Here is a 20,986-nt window from a genome sequence, read left to right on the forward strand (position 1 = left end):
CCCTCTCTCTCTTCTTTTTCCTCTTCTTCCTTCCTCCCTGTGCGTGCCTGAAGGCCGACCCACGCGTTCGCACGCGTAGCCGGTGACGGGGTAACGCGTAATTCCCCGCCCTGGGTAGACATGTAAGGCACGCGCGTACCCCCTGGTAAAGGCCAGGCCCGGGGAGGGGTGATTGCCTGAGCTGATACCTTCTGACCATGCCGATTGGTCCCTCCGTCTGTTTCTCGGGAGGTGTGACCTGAGGTGTAAACATTCACCTAAGGCGGGAGTGCCCTCTGAGAGGGTCCCCACAAGGAAGGAGCGCGCCATCGGAGACGCTGGCAATCATGGGGGATTCCTCCGCAATGGATTCTACTCCATCGCATTCGACTTTGACCCACAAACGGAAACGTGACCAGCCAACAGTGACAAAAGTACTACCGCCTGCCCCACAGTTCCTCGTAGTTTCTCGATCTGAGGACGGAAAGGATTTTTCCTCTGTCAACCCTTTTGTTATCCAGAAGGGCGTAGATGCCATAGCCGGATCTGTCAAATCTTGTACCAGGTTGCGTAACGGTACCTTATTACTAGAAACTGAGAGTGCCTTTCAGGCACAAAAACTGCTTCGGGCCACACTCCTGTACACGTTCCCTGTCCGGGTGGAGGCCCACCGAACTTTGAATTCGTCTCGTGGTGTAGTCTATAGTAGCTCTCTCGACGGATTGACTGACGAGGAGCTTCAATCTTTCCTCGCTGAGCAGGGCGTGACGGCTGTCCATCGGGTCATGAAAAAGGTCAACAATGACCTAGTACCGACCCGGACACTTTTCTTAACCTTCGATAGTGTTAAGCTGCCATCGCGCATCAAGGCGGGCTACGAGGTTATTTCTGTTCGCCCCTATGTCCCGACCCCTACGCGCTGCTACCAGTGTCAGCGTTTCAATCACACTCGACAGTCTTGCTCCAATGCGGCTAAATGTGTCACTTGTGGCAGGGATGCCCATGAGGGTGACTGTCCACCTCCGTCTCCTCGTTGTGTGAACTGTCAGGGTGACCATGCCGCATCCTCCCGCGACTGTCCTGTCTATAAGGAAGAACGCTGTATCCAGGAAATTCGAGTCAAAGAGAAAGTGTCCACCTCGGCTGCTCGCAAGCTATTGGCTAGTAGGAAGCCCACGCTGCTCCCAGCGGGGAAATACAGCACTGTCCTCGCCTCTCCTCGGACTACCCGGGAGGTAGCAACCCAGACATGCGATCTGACCTTCAGCACCACGGTCGTCCGTTCGGCCAGTGCTAAGATCGCGCGGTCGACGTCTCCTCTTCCTCCCATCACCCCACAGACACCAGCCACTTCCTCAGCTTCTGCTCAGTCGAAGACCCCGAAGTCAGATGCACGGGCCTTCAAGAAGGAACCATCCCGTGCAGACTTCCTCCGTCCCTCGACCTCCCAGCCTTCGACCGGTACTTCCACCAAACGTCCTTCTAAAAAGGCGCATAGGAAGCACAGTTCTCCTTCTCCGCCGCGGCGCCTTTCTTCTCCTGCGCCACCCAGCGGTTGCCGCCCCAGGCCGTCATCCGTTTCGCCTGGCCGCACCGCTGGTAGCCGAACATCTGGCCGTTCACCGGCGGAGGAAGCTCCCCCTCCCGGCCATCCTCCCGAGATGGCCGATGACCCTATAGACCCCATGGACGATGACTGTCCGCCTCCTGCTAGCGGCGGCAGTGCTCGCTCGAAGCCAGGCCCTAAGCGGCCTTGAAGTGACCCCTTCTCTCATCTTCCTTTTCTTACGATGGCACTTATTAACTGGAATATTCGCAGCATTCGCTCCAACCGAGAGGACTTGAAGTTGCTGCTCCGCTTGCATCGTCCGCTCGTCGTAGCCCTCCAGGAAACGAAGCTACGCCCATGCGATCAAATTGCCTTGGCACACTACACCTCTGTGCGTTTTGACCTACCCCCTGTGGTAGGTATCCCAGCTCATGGAGGGGTTATGTTGCTGGTCCGGGATGATATTTACTACGATCCCATCACGTTGCACACCGGCCTGCAGGCAGTTGCCATCCGCATTAGTCTCCCCACTTTTACGTTTTCCTTTTGTACCGTTTACGCTCCATCGTCATCTGCCGTTACCAGGGCAGACATGACGCAACTTATTGCTCAGCTACCTGCACCATTTTTGTTAACTGGAGACTTCAATGCCCACCATCCTCTTTGGGGCTCTCCAGCATCCTGCCCGAGGGGCTCATTGTTAGCAGACCTTTTCAACCAGCTCAATCTTGTCTGCCTCAATACTGGCGCCCCTACTTTTCTTTCGGACACATCTCATACCTATTCCCATTTAGACCTCTCTATATGTACTCCCCAACTTGCACGCCGGTTTGAGTGGTATGCACTTGCTGATACATATTCGAGCGACCACTTCCCGTGTGTTATCCATCTCCTGCAGCATACTCCTTCTCCGTGCTCCTCTCGTTGGACCATCTCCAAGGCAGACTGGGGGCTCTTCTCTTCCAGGGCGACCTTTCAGGATCAAACCTTCACAAGCTGCGATCGTCAGGTCGCACACCTCACGGAAGTCATTCTCGCTGCTGCTGAATATTCCATCCCTCACCCTACTTCTTCTCCACGTCGCGTACCGGTCCCCTGGTGGACCGCAGCATGTAGAGACGCTTTACGTGCTCGTCGACGTGCTTTACGCACCTTTAAACGCCACCCTACAGTGGCGAATTGTATTAATTATAAACGATTACGTGCTCAGTGTCGTCGTATTATTAAAGAAAGCAAGAAAGCCAGCTGGGCTGCTTTCACAAGCACCTTCAACAGTTCTACTCCTTCTTCTGTTGTCTGGGGTAGCCTGCGCCGGCTATCTGGCACTAAGGTCCACTCCCCAGTTTCTGGCTTGAAGGTCGCGAATGAAGTCCTTGTGGCCCCTGAGGCTGTCTCCAATGCCTTCGGCCGCTTTTTCGCCGAGGTTTCGAGCTCCGCTCATTACCACCCTGCCTTCCTCCCCCGCAAACAGGCAGAGGAGGCTAGGCCACCTGACTTCCTCTCCTCGAATTGTGAAAGTTATAATGCCCCATTCACCATGCGGGAACTCGAAACCGCACTTGGCCGATCACGGTCTTCCGCTCCAGGGCCTGATTCTATTCATATTCAGATGCTGAAGAACCTTTCTCCTGCGGGTAAAGGTTTTCTTCTTCGTACATACAATCGCATCTGGATTGAGGGACATGTTCCCGCATGCTGGCGCGAGTCTATTGTTGTCCCGATTCCTAAGCCGGGGAAGGACAAGCACTTGCCTTCCAGTTATTGACCTATCTCGCTTACCAGCTGTGTCTGTAAAGTGATGGAGCGAATGGTTAACTCTCGATTGGTTTGGCTGCTAGAGTCTCGACGCCTACTTACCAATGTACAATGTGGATTTCGAAGACGCCGCTCTGCTGTTGACCATCTGGTTACCTTGTCGACCTTCATTATGAATAACTTCTTGCGGAAGCGCCCGACCGCGGCTGTGTTCTTTGATTTGGAGAAGGCTTACGACACCTGTTGGAGGGCGGGCATTCTCCGCACCCTGCATACATAGGGCTTTCGCGGTCGCCTCCCTCTTTTTATTCGTTCCTTTTTAATGGATCGACAGTTTCGGGTACGTGTGGGTTCTGTCCTGTCAGACACCTTTCGCCAGGAGAATGGGGTGCCACAGGGCTCAGTTTTGAGCGTCGCTCTCTTCGCCATCGCGATCAATCCAATAATGGATTGCCTCCCAGCTGATGTATCAGGCTCCCTTTTCGTGGACGATTTTACCATCTATTGCAGCGCGCAGTGTCCACGTGTCCTGGAGCGCTGTCTTCAGCGTTCTCTTGACCGTCTTTACTCCTGGAGTGTCGCCAATGGCTTCCGTTTTTCTGCCGAGAAGACGGTCTGTATTAACTTCTGGCGCTACAAAGAGTTTCTCCCACCGTCCTTACGACTCGGTCCCGTTGCTCTCCCACTCGTGGAGACAATCAAATTTTTAGGCCTTACCTTTGACAGGAAACTTAGCTGGTCTCCACATGTGTCATATTTGGCCGCCCGTTGTACCCGTTCTTTAAATGTCCTCCGTGTTCTCAGTGGTATGTCGTGGGGAGCGGATCGAACCGTCCTACTTCGTCTATATCGGTCGATCGTCCGCTCCAAGCTGGATTATGGGAGCTTCGTATACTCCTCTGCACGGCCATCCATCTTACGCCGCCTCAACTCCATACAACATCGGGGTTTACGACTTGCGATCGGAGCATTTTATACCAGTCCCGTAGAGAGTCTTCATGCTGACGCTGGCGAATTGCCACTCACCTACCGGCGCGATATACTGCTTTGCCGGTATGCCTGTCGGCTACTGTCAATGCCCGACCATCCATCTTATCGTTCCTTTTTTGACGACTCTCTTGACCTTCAATACGGGTTGTATGTCTCTGCCTTGCTACCCCCTGGAGTTCGCTTTCGTCGCCTCCTTCAACACCTTCATTTTTCACTCCCTGCAACCTTTCGAGTGGGCGAGAGCCGCACGCCACCTTGGCTCCAGGCTCAGGTCCGCGTTCACCTCGACCTCAGCTCGCTCCCAAAAGAGGTCACCCCCGGTTCGGTCTACCACTCCCGTTTTTTGGAACTTCGTTCGAAGTTCAACAACATGACTTTCATTTATACAGATGGCTCTAAGACCAATGACGGGGACGGGTGTTCCTTTATTGTCGGGGCACAAAGTTTCCAATACCGGCTCCATGGCCATTGTTCGGTCTTCACAGCTGAGCTCTTTGCCCTCTACCAGGCTTTTCTTTACATTTGCCGCCACCGACATTCTGCTTATGTCATCTGCTCAGATTCCCTGAGCGCCATCCAGAGCCTCAGTGATCCGTACCCGGTTCACCCTTTCGTACACCGGATCCAACGCTCTCTTCAGCAGCTGGTGGACGTCGGTACGCCGGTTAGCTTTATGTGGGTTCCTGGCCATGTCGGTATCCCTGGGAACGAAGCTGCAGATGCCGCGGCCAAGGCTGCGGTCCTCCAGCCTCGGACAGCTTCTTGTTGTGTCCCTTCGTCCGATTTTAGCAGGGTCATTTGTCGGCGCGTTGTGTCGCTGTGGCATGCCGATTGGGCTGCACTTACCGACAACAAGCTTCGGGCCTTAAAACCTCTTCCCGTGGCTTGGACGTCCTCCTCACGCCCTTCTCGGCGGGAGGAGGTCGTTTTAGCAAGGTTAAGAATTGGACACTGCCGGTTCAGCCATCGCCATCTGCTGACGGCTGCGCCGGCGCCGTTCTGCCCATGTGGGCACTTGCTGACGGTTAGACATATTTTAATGTCCTGTCCAGATCTTACCACACTGCGCCTCGATCTTAACCTGCCTAATAGTTTAGATGCCATTTTAGCGGATGACCCACGAGCAGCTGCTCGTGTTCTTTGTTTTCTCAATTTGACAAACCTCGCTAAGGACATTTGATGATGTTGTTTTAATCTTATGCCTGTCAGTCTGTCTTTTATTGTGTTTTCCCTTTTAGTTGTTGTTGTCAACTTGTGCCTTGCGGTGCATTCTTAGAGTAGTCAGGGCGCTAATGACCATTGACGTTGTGCGCCCGAAAACCACAAAAAAAAAAAAAAAAAAAAAAAATCATCAGCGCCCTTGCACATTGCCCCGACACAGCTCCTGGGCCAGATCGGATGCACAGTCAGATGATTAAACATCTCTCGTCTGACTAAAAGCGATATCTCCTTGTCATCTTCAACCAGATCTGATGCAATGGCATCTTTCCATCGCAATGGCAGGAGTGCACCATCATTCTGGTGCTAAAACCCAGTAAAAATCCGTTTGATGTGGATAGCTATCGACCCATCAGCCTCACCAACATTCTCTGTAAGCCGATGGAATGTACAGTGTGTCGGCGGCTGGGTCGGGTCATGGAGTCACGTGGCTCTCTGGCTCCATGTCAGGGTGGCTTCCGCCAGGGTCGCTCTGCCGCTTATAAACTTGTGTCCCTAGAGTTTACCATCTGAACAGTCTTTTCCAGACGGCAACATCTGGTTGCCATCTTTTGTGACTTAGATAAAGCATACAACACGATCTGGTGACATCATATCCTTGCCACACTGTATGAATGGGGTCTCTGCGGCCAGGTCCCGATTTTTATCCAAAACTTCCTGTCACTTCATACTTTCCGTGTCCAAGTTGGTGCCTCCCATAGTTCCCCCCGTATTCAGGAGAATGGTGTTCCACAAGGTTCTGTATTGATAGTATCAATTTTTAGTGGCCATAAACGGCCTAGCAGCAACTGTAGGGCCGTCGGTATCCCCTTCTCTGTATGCGAATGACTAATGCAATTCGTATTGCTCCTCCAGTAGTGGTGTTGCTGAGTGGCGCCTACAGGGAGCCATTTACAAGGCACAGTCATGGACTCTAGCCCACGGCTTCCAGTTTTCAGCTGTGAAGTCGTGTGTCATGCATGGTGTCGTCGCACCGTTTATCCAGAACCAGAGCTTTACCTTGGATGATGATCCACTCACTATAGTGGAGACATATCGATTCTTAGGACTGGATTTTGACGCTCGATTGACTTTGCTTCCACACCTTCATCAGCTTAAGCAGAAGTGCTGGCAGCACTTCAATGCCCTCCGCTACATGAGCAACACCAACTGGGGTGCAGATCGCTCTACGCTGCTGCAGCTCTACAGAGCCCTTGTTCAAACACGCCTTGACTTTGGGAATCTGGTTTATGGGTTGGCGGTGCCCTCAGTGTTGCGTTTCCTCAACCCAGTGCACCACTGTGGCGTTTGCGTAGTGGTAGGAGCTTTTAGAATGAGTTCGGTGACCAGTGTCCTGTTGGAGGCCATAGTCCCTCCATTGCAGATTTTTTATTTATTTATTTATTTATCGTTCTGCAGGACAAATTAAGGAGAAGTCTCCATGGTCATAGAATGAGTCAATACATGAAATTATAACACGATAGTAGAAACAGAGAAAATGAAATACAAGAAATGTATTCAGGCGACAGTTCGTAAGTTTAAATAAAGAAAATCAACAATGTAACACTGGAATTTGTTCAATTTTTCAGCTCTTCCAGGAGCTCCTCGACAGAATAGGAGTGAGTCATGAGGAGACTCTTCAGTTTAGACTTAAAAGTGTTTGGGCTACTGCTAAGATTTTTGAGTTCTTGTGGTAGCTTATTGAAAATGGATGCAGCAGAATAGTGCACTCCTTTCTGCACAAGAGTCAAGGAAGTGCATTCCACATGCAGATTTGATTTCTGCCTAATATTAACTGAGTGAAAGCTGCTAACTCTTGGGAATAAGCTAATATTGCTAAGAACGAACGACATTAAAGAAAATATATATACTGTGAGTGCAATGTCAGAATTCACACACTGAATAGGGGTCGACAAGAGGTTCTCGAACTTACACCACATATAGCTCGAACAGCCCATTTTTGAGCCAAAGATACCCTTTTTGAATCAGAAGAATTACCCCCAAAAAAATAATACCATATGACATAAGCGTATGAAAATATGCGAAGTAGACTACTTTTCGTGTTGAACTGTCACTTATTTTAGATGCTGTTCTAATGGTAAACAAGCAGCATTTAGTTTCTGAACAAGATCCTGAACATGGGTTTTCCACAACAGCTTATTATCTCTCCGAACGCCAAGGCACTTGAACTGTTCAGTCTCGCTTATAATATGCCCATTCTGTCTGATCAAAATATCAGTTCTTGTTGAATTGTGAGTTAGAAACTGTAAAAACTGAGTCTTACTGTGATTTAGCATCAAATTATTTTCCACAAGCCACGAACTTATTTCATGAACTACATTATTTGATAATGTTTCAATATTACACACAAGATCCTTCACTACCAAGCTGGTGTCATCAGCAAACAGAAATATTTTTGAATCACCTGTAATACTAGAAGGCATATCATTTATATAAATAAGAAACAGCAGTAGCCCCAGTACCGACCCTTGGGGAACGCCCCACTTACCAGTGCCTCATTGGGACTGAACATCACTACCACTCCCAATATTGTGGAGAATTACCGTCTGCTTTCTGTTCTTAAAGTAAGAGGCGAACCAATTGTAAGCTACTCACCTTACTCCATAATGGTCCAACTTCTGCAGTAATATCTTGTGTTCAATACAGTCAAAAGCCTTCGTTAAATCAAAGAAAACACCTAGGTGCACAACCTTTTATGTAATCCGTCCAGAACCTCACAGAGAAAAGAGAATATAGCATTATCAGTTGTTAAACCATTTCTAAAACCAAACTGTACATTTGACAGCAAATTATGTGAATTTAAATGCTCCAGTCACCTTGTATATACAATGTTCTCGATAACTTTAGCAAACACCGATGTCATAGAAATAGGTATATAATTGTCAACATTATCCCTGTCACCCTTTCTATAAAGTGACTTTGCCGAGTACTTTAATCGGTCATAAAACCGACCGCTCCTAAAGGAAAAGTTAAAGATATGGCTAAGTACTGGGCTAACATACATAGAACGATACTTCAGTATTCTGCTAGATACCCCATCATATCCATGAGAGTTCTTGGTCTTCAGTGATTTAATTATTAACTCAATCTCCCTCTTGTCAGTATCATGGAGGAACATTTCAGGTAACAGTCTCGGAACACTTTTTTCTACGAGCGCTATATGATTCCCTGTTGGGACTAGGTTTCTATTTAGTTCACCTGCTATATTCAGAAAGTGATTATTAAATACTGTACATATATGCGACTTATCAGTAACACAGACATTCCACTATGCACTGATTCTATATCCTTGACCCGTCCCTGCAGACCAGCCACTTCCTTTACGACTGACCATATGGTTTTCATTTTATCCTGAGACTTAGCTATTCTGTCTGCATACCACATACTTTTTGCCTTCCTAATAACTTTCTTAAGCACCTAACAATACTGTTTTTAATGGGCTGCTGCATTTAGATTTTGACTGTTTCTAACGTTTTGATATAATTGCCACTTTGTTCTACAGGATATTCTTATCCCTCTAGTCAACGACCCAGGCTGCCTGTTTGTGCTAGTACCCTGTTTTGAACGTTCTAACGTAAAGAAACTTTCAAAGAGCACGAGAAACGTCTTGAGGAAAGCATTATATTTATCGTCTACTGTATCAGCGCTAAAACATCTTGCCACTCTTGTTCCTTGATAAGGTTTACAAAGGTCTCTACAGCAATTGGATCAGCTTTCCTAAACAGTTGATGACTATATTTAACATGTGTTGCAGCACAAAAATCTTGCCTTGGGTCACTCCCTTTCCAGGTTCCTACCAGTGGCAAAGCTGACATCCGCCAGTTGCTGAAGCAACCACAGATAGCTGGTCGTAGGGCTGCATGGTCCTCCTCAGACCCTGAGACTGAATCAGTGAAGCCCTCCCAGCCAGACAGATTTAAGGAGCAGCGAGAGAAACCTAAAAAGAAAAAAGACCCCCAAGAACCAAGGCACTGTGGTGGCAATCACACCACAACTATCTACAAGCTTTGTGTCTGTGGATGAGGTGGAGATTCTGGCGTCCGCTGAGAACCTTGATCTTGCTGGGCTCTCAGACACATTGGATGTCGATCGCACAGGTACTCATCTGGTGGCAGCAGGTGACCGTGAGGTGTAGACTGCCTCATTGAATGTTTCATGCTTTCCCAGTCTCGCATCCAAGCAATCCTCCAGTGGTATTGTGGCAGTTTTTCCCACCACCTAGCTGAGCTACGGCAATTGTTAAGCATTACATCTGCTTTCTGCTTTGCCCTGCAGGAAACCTGGTTCCCAGCAGTGCACTCCACAGCTCTAAGGGATATTGCAGGAACTGTAGCGACTGTAGTTGAGTGTCAGATGGAGTTTGCGTCTATGTCCTGAACTCATTATGTAGAGAACCTGCGCCCCTTCAAACCCCTCTTGAAGTTGTGGCTGTCAGGATAAGGACGACACAGGAAATAACTGTCTGATATGTACAGCTTCCTCCAAATGGTGCAGTACCCTGAACGTATTGGCTGCACTGATTGATCAACTCCCTAAACCTTTCAGATTTCTGGGACATTTTAACGCATAACCCCATGTGGGGTGGTACCATGCTTACTGGCCAAGGTAGGGAGGTCGAAAATTTACTGTCACAACTCGACCACTGCCTCTTAAATACAGGTGCCTGCACATATTTGGCCATTGATCTCTCAGTTTGCAGTCCTGGCCTTCTCCCATCTATCCACTGGAGAGCACATGATGACGTGTGTGGTAGTGACCACTTCCCCATCTTCATGTCACTCCCCCGGTGTCATGCCCATGGATGCCTACCCAGATGGGCTTTAAACAAGGCAGACTGGGAAGTCTTCACCTCTGCTGTCACCAGTGAATCTCCCTCACATGGGTGCCATCGATGTTGTTGTTGATCAGGTCACTACAATGATTGTTTCTGCGGCGGAAAACACACTCCCTGGTTCTTTTGGGTGCCCCTAGCGAAATACAGTCCCTTGGTGGTCGCTGGAAGTCAATGAGGCAATTAAAGAGTGTCAGTGATCTCTACAGGGACATAAGCAGCACCTTTCCCTAGAGCAGCTCTAGGGACATAGCCTTTAAGCAGCTCCGTGCCCGCATTCGCCTGCTTATAAAACGATGGAAAGAGGAGTGTTGGGAGAGGTCTGGACAAAGTTCAGACATCTTTTTGTGTACCAAACCCCCAACAGGTTTCCTTGGCATTAACATCAATGGCCTGTTATCTACCGACACGATTGCCGAGCACATTTCTGAGCAGTATGCTTGAGCTTCTGCATCGGAGAACTGCCCCCCCACCCTTTCGCATCCTCAAACGGCGGATGGAAAGGAAAGTCATCTCATTCAATACACACCACAGTGAACCCCATTTACAGAGTGGGAGTTCCTCAGCACCCTTGCACATTGCCCCGACACAGCTCCTGGATCGGATCGGATCCACAGTCAGATGATTTAACATCTCCCGTCTGATTACAGGCGACTTCTCCTCGTCATCTTCAACTGGATCTGGTGCGCTGGGGTCTTTCCGTCGCAATGGCAGGAGAGCACCATCATTCTGGTGCTCAAACCGTCACAACCCACTTGATGTGAATAGCTACCAGCCCATCAGCCTCACCAACTTTCTTTGTAAGCTGCTGGAACGTATGGTGTGTCGGTGGTTGGGTTGGGTCCTGGAGTCACGCGGCCTACTGGCCCATGTCGAGGCGGCTTCCACCAGGGTCTCTTTACCACTGATAATCTTGTGTCCCTCGAGTCTGCCATCCGAACAGCCTTTTCCAGAAGCCAACATCTAGTTGCCGTCTTTATTGACTTACGTAAAGCACATGACAAGACCTGGCGACAACAAATCCTTCCACATTATAGCCAGCGCCCAGTTTTTATCCAAAACTTCCTGTCTGTCCGTACTTTCCGTATCCAAGTCGGTGCCTTCCATAGTTCCCCTGTGTTCAGGAGAATGGCGTTCCGCAGGGCTCCATATTGAGTGTGTGGCTATTAATGATCTAGCAGCAGCTATAGGGCCATCAGTCTCACCTTCTCTGTACATTGATGACTTTTGCATTTCGTACTGCTCCAAAGCCCACAGTTTCTAGTTTGCAGCCTTGAACTGATGTGTCATGCATTTCTGTTGGTGTCGCACCATTCATCCAGAACCAGAGCTTTACCTTAATGACGATCCACTCACTGTAGTGGAGACATATTGATTCTTAGGACTGGTGTTTGACTCTCGACTGACTTTGCTACCTCACCTTCATCAGCTTAAGCGGAAGTGCTGGCTGCGCCTCAATGCCCTCCGCTGCCTGAGCAACGCCGACTAGGGTGCAGATCGCTCTATGCTGCTGCAGCTCTACAGAGCCCTTGTTCAATCCCGCCTTGTCTATGGGAATTTGGTGTATGGTTCAGCGGTGCCCTCAGCGTTGTGTTTCCTCGACCCAGTGCACCACTGTGGCGTCTGCCTAGTGATGGGAGCTTCTAGAACGAGTTTGGTGACCAGTGCCCTATTGGAGGCTGGAGTCCCTCCATTGAAGGTTAGGCATGCACAACTGCTCACCACTTACTTTGCACACACTTGTAGTTCTCCTGCACATCCGAATTACCGTCTCCTTTTTTCCAACCACAGCGGTTCATCTCCCACATCGGCAGCGCACGTCAGGGCTTAAGATCACGGTTCGCATCTGGTCCCTTCTGTCTGAACTGGGGTCCTTCCCGTTACCAACTCTCTTCGAGGTCCATTCATGTACACCTCCATGGTGTACACCTAGGCTACATATTCTTCTGGACCTTTCTCATGGCCCTAAGGACTCTGTTCATCTGCGGCTGTCTGCTGTCACTTCCTCTCGATTCTCGACATGTACCGCGCCCATGAAGTGGTTTAAAATGGCTTTGCTTGTGTTCATGGAGGACATATTGAACAGCACTCCTTGCCAGATGGCTGCAGTGTTTTCACTGAAGAACTGGTGGCCATATCTCATGCTCATGAGCACATCAGCTCGTGCTCTGGCAAGTCATTTCTCCTGTGTACCTTCTCCTTGAGCAGCCTCCAAGCTATCGACCAGTGCTGCTCTTGCCAGCCTTTGGTAGCATCCATTCAGGAGCCCACCTATGCCTTGGAACGGTCCTGTCGTTCAGTGGTGTTTGTGGGGCCCCCAGTACACGTTGGAATCTTGGGCAATGAACTTGCTGACACGCTGGCCAAACAGGCTACACGGAAAGCACCTCTGGAGATGGGCATCTCTGAAACTGACCTGCGTTCTGTCTTACGCTGCAGTGATTTTTGGCTTTGGGAGACTGAATGGCATTACAGTACACACAACAAACTGTGTCATTTAGGAGACTACGAATGTGTGGAAGTCTTCCATGCTGTTCTCTCACAGGGAATCGGTTCTCCTCTGCCATCTCCTCATTGGCCATAAGAGGCTAACACATGGTTACCTTCTCTGTTGTGAGGACCCACCCCGGTGTTGCTGTGGCTCACAAAAGGTTGGTTGTCCACTTCTGGGCAATTATGCCTCAACAGCAGCTTTAGTTTTAAGTTTTATTCTTGAAGGTGGGTTTTGTCATTTGATCTAAGTTTTAGCACATGTCCTTCGTCCATCTGTGTCCTCCACCCTAGTGCTTTTAGGGTGGAGGTTTTTATGTGTTGCAGAGTGGCTGGCTTCTCCTTTTTATTCTCATGGTTAGCCAGCCATGGTAATCTGCTCTTTTGTTTTGATCTCTGCTATGTGGTTCATGCGTCTCTGTGGTTTTCTTGTCTGATTTTGTCCATTTTAGTGTCATTCTTGTGGTTTTCTCCTGTCTTCCAGCTGTGTTTCGTATGTTTTGATTATTTTACTCCCACCCTTGTGGAATTATTTTAATCGGAACGAGGGCCCGATGACCTTGCAGTTTGGTCCCTCCCCCCTCTTTTAAACACAACCAACCAACCTCTTCCCTGTTCCCATTCCACCACTACGCAGCAGTCATTCCACCATCACACCCAGCCTTTTTATTTCTCTCCTTTTCCACACTTCCCTCCCACTCCCCCCCCCCCCCCCCCCCCCCCTCCGCACCACGCCCCTGCAGCACTTCACTGTCTACCACCCCACCATACTATCCTTCCGACTCCCTGCCCCAGCCTCGCAGTGTGGTTTCAGTTGCCTGTGACTGCAGTTGTGTGTGTGTGTGTGTGTGTGTGTGTGTGTGTGTGTGTGTGTGTCGTCTATTGTTGACGAAGGCCTTAACGCTCCACTATATGAAGGATGTATTACAAAGACAACTCCCAGTTATAGGATAGGATAAGCTTGTAATGTGACTGGAGTACGATGTATTGGGTTCATGTATAGCACCTTGGTCTTCCACAGGGGTATGATCCATGTGGCAAGGGGTTGGGAGTAGGTGTCGTGTAAGGGAGGACTAGGACATTGCATACATAGCTTAGGTGGATGGCAGAATACCACTGGGGAAGGATTGTGGGTAGAATGTTCCTTATTTCTGGGAACAATGGTAGAAGCCCAAATCCTGATAAAGGATGTGGCTCCAGTTGTTACAGTCTGGGACAATATTGGGTGATAGTGGCTGCTCCTTTGCAACTGGTTCCTAGGTGTCGATTAGGAACAATTTTGTAGTCATAAGGTGCTAAAAAGCGGTATCAAGAAGAAGATATTTTACATAAATTATTATTATGCAATAAAATTAATGGTTGTTAAGCTCAAAGATGCCAAAGAATGAGATTTTCAATTTCTTGATTAAGTATTGAAATAGAGTTGTTTCTCTAGTTCTTTTCACATCACTTACTTGCTAACAAGACGCCTTGAAATTTATTTAGAATTTCCAAATAAAATCTCGTTGATTGTTAGGCAGTGCTATTTTTCTCTTAATCACCCAATATATTGGCCCTACTCTTAGGATTTTCGCCTGTTGTTATTCAGAAGAAAAAATAACACATTGTAATAATCAGAAAGTAAATGGAATTAACAGTGGCTGCAAAATTGTGCAGACTTATGTTTTAAAGTTAACTACATAAAGCTGTGTAATTTTTCCTTGACTGAACCAACAGTGTGTTCGTTTATATATATTTTTCTGTTATATAATTTGGAAACTGGCATATCTTCTTGTTCAGCTTCTTGTTAAAATCACTGTCAGTATGCAAGTGGATGTGTATTTACATTAACACTGGTAATGAGAGTGTTTGAGATACTATTGTTCGATTTTTGTTCCAGCAACCTTCTGGAAATTATGATGACAGTGGGTATTTCTCAGTTCAAGTAATAAGCAGTGCTCTTGAAGTTTGGGGTCTGGAACTTGTACCATACAACAGCACAGATGAACGAGCTTTGGAAGCCCAGAGATGTCCTGGGTAAGTGCCTACCATGAAGAGCTAAAGACATGCATTGCACATGAGCCTTATTGCTTGTTTTTGTTCAATTTGTATTTAATGTCTGTGTATATAATTGGGTGAGAATGGGGTGTTAACATTGGAGAAAGAGGATGAAATTGCAATGCCTAGGGCTTACTGCTTAGTGCATTTGTGCTGAGCATGAGGTGTTAAATACCTCCACCCAGTTCCACCCAGGAAAGTATGGGAGAATACTTAAAGACTATGTGGTTGCACTCCACTCCCAACACTGGCATTTTACTGAATGTCATCACACATGATAAAAAATATATTCTAATCACAAGACAGTAAAGAACATTGTCAGTTGCTAAGGAGAGCACATATTTATTATTTTAGTAGGTATTCCGTCCATTGATAACTTTGGACCCCTGTAAGAACAAAATTTGAAACTTGAAAATTTCCAATAGAAACTGGTGACACAAAGTATGAAAAGTTTGTTACACCAAACAGATTCCATGTTCCTAGATTTCTGTAAAGCATTTGACACAGTGCCGCACTGCCGACTGTTAACAAAGGTACAAGCATACAGAATAGATTCCCAGTTATGAGAGTGGCTCAAAGACATTTTAAGTAACGGAACCCAGTATGTTGTCCATGATCGCGAGTGTTCGTCAGAGACAAGGGTATCGTCAGGAGTGCCCAGGGAAGTGTGTTAGGACCGCTTTTATTTCCTATGTACAGAAATGCTCTTGCGGACAGAGTAAGCAGCGGTCTGCTGCTATTTGTTAATGATGCTGTGGTGTATGGGAGGGTGTTGTCATTGAGTGACTGTAGGAGGATACAAGATGACTTAGACAAAATTTCTAGTTGGTGTGTGAATGGCAGTTAGTTCTAAATGTAGAAAACTGTAAGTTAATGTAGATGAAAAGTAAAAACAAACCCATTATGTTTGAATACAGAATTAGTAGTGTGCTGCTTGAGACAGTCGGTTGATCAAATATCTAGGCGTAATGTTGCAAATATGAAATGGAATGAGCATGTAAGGAATGTAGTAGAGAAGGTGAATGATAGACTTTGGTTTATTGGGAGAATTTTAGGAAAGTGTGATTAATATGTAAGGGAGACCGTCTATAGGATACTACTGTGACTCACTGTTGGGTACTGTGGGTGTTTAGGATCTGCACGAGGTTGGATTAAAGGAAGACATCGAAGCATTTCAGAGGCAGGCTTCTCGATTTATCACCAATACAATAGGTTCGAACAACATGCAAGTATTATGGACATGCTTCGGGAACTCCAATAGGAATCACTGGAATGAAGGTGACATTCTTCTCGAGGAGCACTATTCAGAACATTTAGAGAACCGGCATATGAGGCTAACTGCAGAATGATTGCCTCCTATGTACGTTTCACTTAACCACCATGAAAATAAGATTAGTGATATTAGGGCTCGTGTGGAGACACATCTACAGTTGTTTTTTTCCCTCAATCTGTTTGCAAAAGGAACAGAAAAGGAATGGACTAGTAGTGCCACAGGGTACGCTTTGCCATGCACCCTACGGCGACTTATGGATTATGTATATAGGGGTAGATAATCCACCACCTGGGGGGGGGGGGGTAGATAATCCACCACCCATTCAGCTGGAATTGGCTGCTACCCGGCACAGGGTGCCCTCCGCCATGCACGCCATGGTGACTTGTGGGTTATGTATATAGATGTAGATGTGGGTGATCCCCCACCAAGTCAGCTGGAATGGGTTACACATTGAAAAGACATCATAGAATTGAAAGAATCGATGGGTTTGAGGAAAGAAAATAGGAAGACTGGTCTTATGGAAGAAATAAAATTTAAGCTGTATTCAGTGCCATAAGAGAAGCTAAAACACTAATGTTAGACTGAAAGAAGAGAAATGGAGGGTAACTGGTGACAAAAAAAAACCCAGAGAACTAAGTATTTTCCACACCACAGGCCTATGGAGTTTTAATGTAAGAGTAAAGGAGCACAATGGACACATTACACATTTTTCAGTAGAAACACTGAAAGCCAAAGACAATACCTCTATTCTCACTGACAGCAAATACATCTTGAGGTTTCGACAAGAATCTTTTACTCATTATTGGGTTAAAACCCCTCTTTTGCTGCTGCAGTTATTGAGGCAATTTCTCCTCTGTCTCATTGGAAGAAAGCATTTCTAGAATATTGTTCAACAAGTTTCAGAGTTGTCATTGACATGGTTTTGATGCCAGACAGCTGAAAGAGAAGTCCAGGATGGAATAACAATTATGTTATGAAAATACTGCTATACATGTAAGCTTTCAGCCGAAAAGCCTTCCTCTGAAATAGAGGGAAAAAACATACACACACACACACACACACACACACACACACACACACACACACAAATACAACTCAGGCACACATGACCACTGTCTTAGGGCACTGTGGCTAATGGGAGCAGCAGTCTCGTTGGGTGGTGATGGTAAGGAAGTGGTGTGGGGCAGGTAGACAAGGGACAGCCGGGTAGGGGTGGGGGAGGGTGTAGTACTGCTTGTGGGAGCATTGCAGGTATGTGGAGGGAACAGGGTAAGATCGCCAGGTGTAGTTAGGAGGTTTGGAAGGGGAGATAGTAGGAAGGATCCAGGTGGTGCAGGCATTGAAGCAGTCGTGGAAATGAAGCAAGTTGTATTGTGCAGCGTTGTTGTCTGTGACTGGACCGGAGTAGGCGGTGTTGGGAGGATGTGTGGTAAAGGTCTCATATCTAGGTCTGTTGCGATGGTATTCCTCATAAAGTCGTAAGGCAAGGGGTTGGGAGCAGGGGTGGAATACGGCTGGACATGGGTATTGCGTAGGTTTGGTGGGAAGCCGAATACCACTGTGGGAAGAGTGGGAAGGATAGTGGATAGGGTAGTCCTCATTTCAGGATATGACAAGGGTAGTCAAAACCTTAATGGAAAATGTGGTTCAAGTGTTCCAATCCTGATTGACACTAGAGCCACAAAGGAGTCCACCATTGCGGCTCGATGGTGGGATGTGGTAGATGACCTGAGAGACAAGACAGGGAGATCTGTTTATGGACGAGGTGGGAGGGTACTGAGTGAAACCCATCGTACATTTAGAGGAGGACTGCTCATCATTGCAGATCTGATGGCCATGGGTGGATAGGCTGTATGGAAGGGACTTCTTGGTATGAAATGGGTGGCAGCTGTCAAAGTGGAGGTATTGCTGATGGTTGGTAGGTTTGATATGGGCAGAGGTATTGATGTAGCTGCCCTCGAGGTGGAGATCAACATTGAAGAAGGTGGCTTGTTGGATTGAGGAGGACTAGGTGAAGCAAATGGGGGCCAAGGTGTGTAAGTATGGGAGAAATATGGATAGATCAAACAGTGGAAAATGCAGGATAGACTGTAAAAATATAATGAAAAAAATAGACGCTACTCACAGTACAGTGGAGATGCTGAGTCTCAGACAGGCATGGAAAGTGTTGCTTGCTGGAATGTCTGGGGATGAGGTGCAGAGAGGGTGGGGCAAGTGGGTGCAGTCGCGAGGCTAGACAGAGGATGGGGCGGGGTGGGGGGGGTTGTGGAAAATGAGAGAAGTAAAAAGATGGAGGGTGTGTTGGTGGAATGGAGGACTTGTGTAGTGCTGGAATGGGAACAGGGAAGGGGCTAGATGGGTAAGGATGATGACAAATGAAGGTTGAGGCCAGGAGGGTTATGGGAACAGGGCATATTGCAGGGAGAGTTCCCACCTGAACAATTCAGAAAGCTGGTGTTGATGGGAAGGATCCAGATGGCACAAGCAAAACAGTCATTGAAATGGAGAACATCGTGTTGGACTGCATGCTGAGCAATGGGGGATGGTCCAAGCTGTTTCTTGGCCACAGTTTGTCGGTGGCTATTCGTGTGGACAGACAGCCTGTTGGTTGTCATGCCCATGATGTAGAATGCAGCACAGTGGTTGCAGTTTAGCTTGTAGATCGCACGACTGGTTTCATGGGTAGTCTTGCCTTTGATGGTATAAGTGATGTTTGTGACTGGTCTGGAGAAGGTGGTGGTGGTGGTATGTATGGGACAAGTCTTGCATTTAGGTCTACTACAGGGATAAAAGGCAAGGGGTTAGGAGCAGGCGTTGTGTAGAGATGGACGAGGTTGTTGCTTAGGTTTGGTGGGTGGTGGAATACCAATGTGGGAAGGGTGTTGAGGATAGTGCGTAGGACATTTCTCATTCAGGGCAGGACGAGAGGTATCAAGACTGTGGTGGAGAATGCAATTAAGTTGCTCCAGTCCTGGGTGGTACTGAGACTTGAGGGGAATGCTCCTCTGTGGGTGGTTAGTGGAGGTGGTGGATGACTGGAAAGATAAGGTATGGGAGATTTGTTTTTGTGCAAGGTTGGGAGGCTAATTACGGTCTGTGAAGGCCTTAGTGAGACCCTTAGTATACTTCAAGAGGGACTGCTTCACTGCAGCTGCCGCATCTGTAGTGACAAGCAGTCCCCCTCGAAATATACCAAGGGTCGTACTAGGGCTTTCACAGACTGTAATTACCCTCCCAACCTTCTATAAGATCATATCTCCTGTGCCTTATCTTTCCAGTCACCTACCACCTCCCAAAGTCCCACCACCCGGCCATAGAGGAACATTCCTCTTGCGACTCAATACCACCCAGGGATGGAGCAACTGAATTACATCCTCAGCCAGGGTTTCGACTACCTCCCATCATACCCTGAAATGAGAAATGTCCTACCCACTATCCTTCCCACCCTCCGACCATGGTATTCCGCCACCTTTTGAGCCTATGCAGTATCCTCGTCCATCACTACACAATCCCTTCTCCCAACCCTTTGCCCTATGGCTCATATCCCTGTAGTACACCCAGATGACTTGCCCCATACATATCACTTCCCATCACCTACTACACAAACATCACCTATCCCATCAAAGACAGGGCTACCTGTGAAACCATTCATGTCATCTACGAGCTAAGCTGCAACCACTGTGCTGTGTTCTGTGTGGGCATGACAACCAACGAGCTGTCTGTCTGCATGAATGCACCGATAAACTGTGGCCGAGAAACAGCTGAACCACCACGTTGCTGAGCACGTTCTCAACATGACATTCTTCATTTCAAAGACTGTTTCATAGCCTGGATCCTTCGCACCAACACCAGCTTTTCTGAACTGCACAGGTGGGAGCTCTCCCTGCAAATCTACATCTACATCTACATTTATACTCCACAAGCCACCCAAAGGTGTGTGGCGGAGGGCACTTTATGTCCTATGTTCCCGTAACCCTCCTGGTCTCAACATTTGTCAGTCATTATCATCACCCATCTAACCCCTTCCCTGTTCCCATTCCAGCAATACACAGCCCTGTGTTGCACCAATGCAGCCTCAGTCTGTTTCCGCAACCCAACCTGCCTTCCGTCTAACCTCCTGACTGCACCTAGCTGCACTACCTGCTCTCTACCTCGTCTCTGTATGCTTCTGCTAGCAGCAATTTGTCCCCTCCTCTCCTTTGTTATCCCTCCCCCTCCCTAATGCACCCTCCTCCTTACCCCCACCACCCATTTGCCTCTCCCATCATGTGCTGCTGCTCGCAGTCTGGCTTCAGTTGCCAGAGACTCTGTGTGTGTGTGTGTGTGTGTGTGTGTGTGTGTGTGTGTGTGTGTGTGTGTGTGTGCGCGCGCGCGTGCGTGCGCGCGTGCCAGATGGTCTTATTGCCTGAAAGCTCTTATTTTGTCAGTTATTGTGTTGTGCTTATCTGTGACTCGGCATATCTGCTATATGGTAAGTAGCAACTATCCTTCCCATAATATTGTTAAAAATGTGGATAGGATGCCCACATCCTGGATTCAGATCACGAAGATGGTTCAGATCATGAAGATCACATCTCCATGATCTCAATGAAGGGTGAGGCTCTAGCAGTCCCCTACCGTGTCTACACCACATCCCTACATGTTCCCACAAGCAGTACAACACCTTCCCCTTCCTTACTATTGCTCCCTGTCTGCACCCCTTACTGCCTCCTTACGCACACCAGATTGCTGCTGCTGTCAGGCGCAGTAGTAGTCTGCAGTCTGGTCACAGTGGCCAGAGACAGTAGTAATTTGTGTATGTGTTTGAGTTGTGCTTGTTTGAATGTGCGTGTCTTCTCTATTTTGGAAGGAGGTCTTTTGCCTA

The 20,986-nt window shown here is 47.8% G+C and overlaps 1 protein-coding gene across 2 annotated transcripts in view; it reads left to right on the top strand.

The window, feature by feature from the left end:
* The window catches only part of LOC124795485 (ataxin-3-like), a 139,100-nt gene that overhangs the window by 42,039 nt on the left and 76,075 nt on the right, over positions 1 to 20,986 (top strand). For both annotated transcript variants that reach the window (XM_047259530.1, XM_047259531.1), the window contains exon 3: positions 14,692 to 14,828. In XM_047259530.1, coding sequence (XP_047115486.1) covers positions 14,692 to 14,828 — 137 coding nt within the window. The remainder of the gene's footprint in view (positions 1 to 14,691; positions 14,829 to 20,986) is intronic.

This window comes from Schistocerca piceifrons, chromosome 4, assembly GCF_021461385.2.
Source record: "Schistocerca piceifrons isolate TAMUIC-IGC-003096 chromosome 4, iqSchPice1.1, whole genome shotgun sequence".
Classification (NCBI taxonomy): Eukaryota; Metazoa; Arthropoda; class Insecta; order Orthoptera; family Acrididae; genus Schistocerca; species Schistocerca piceifrons.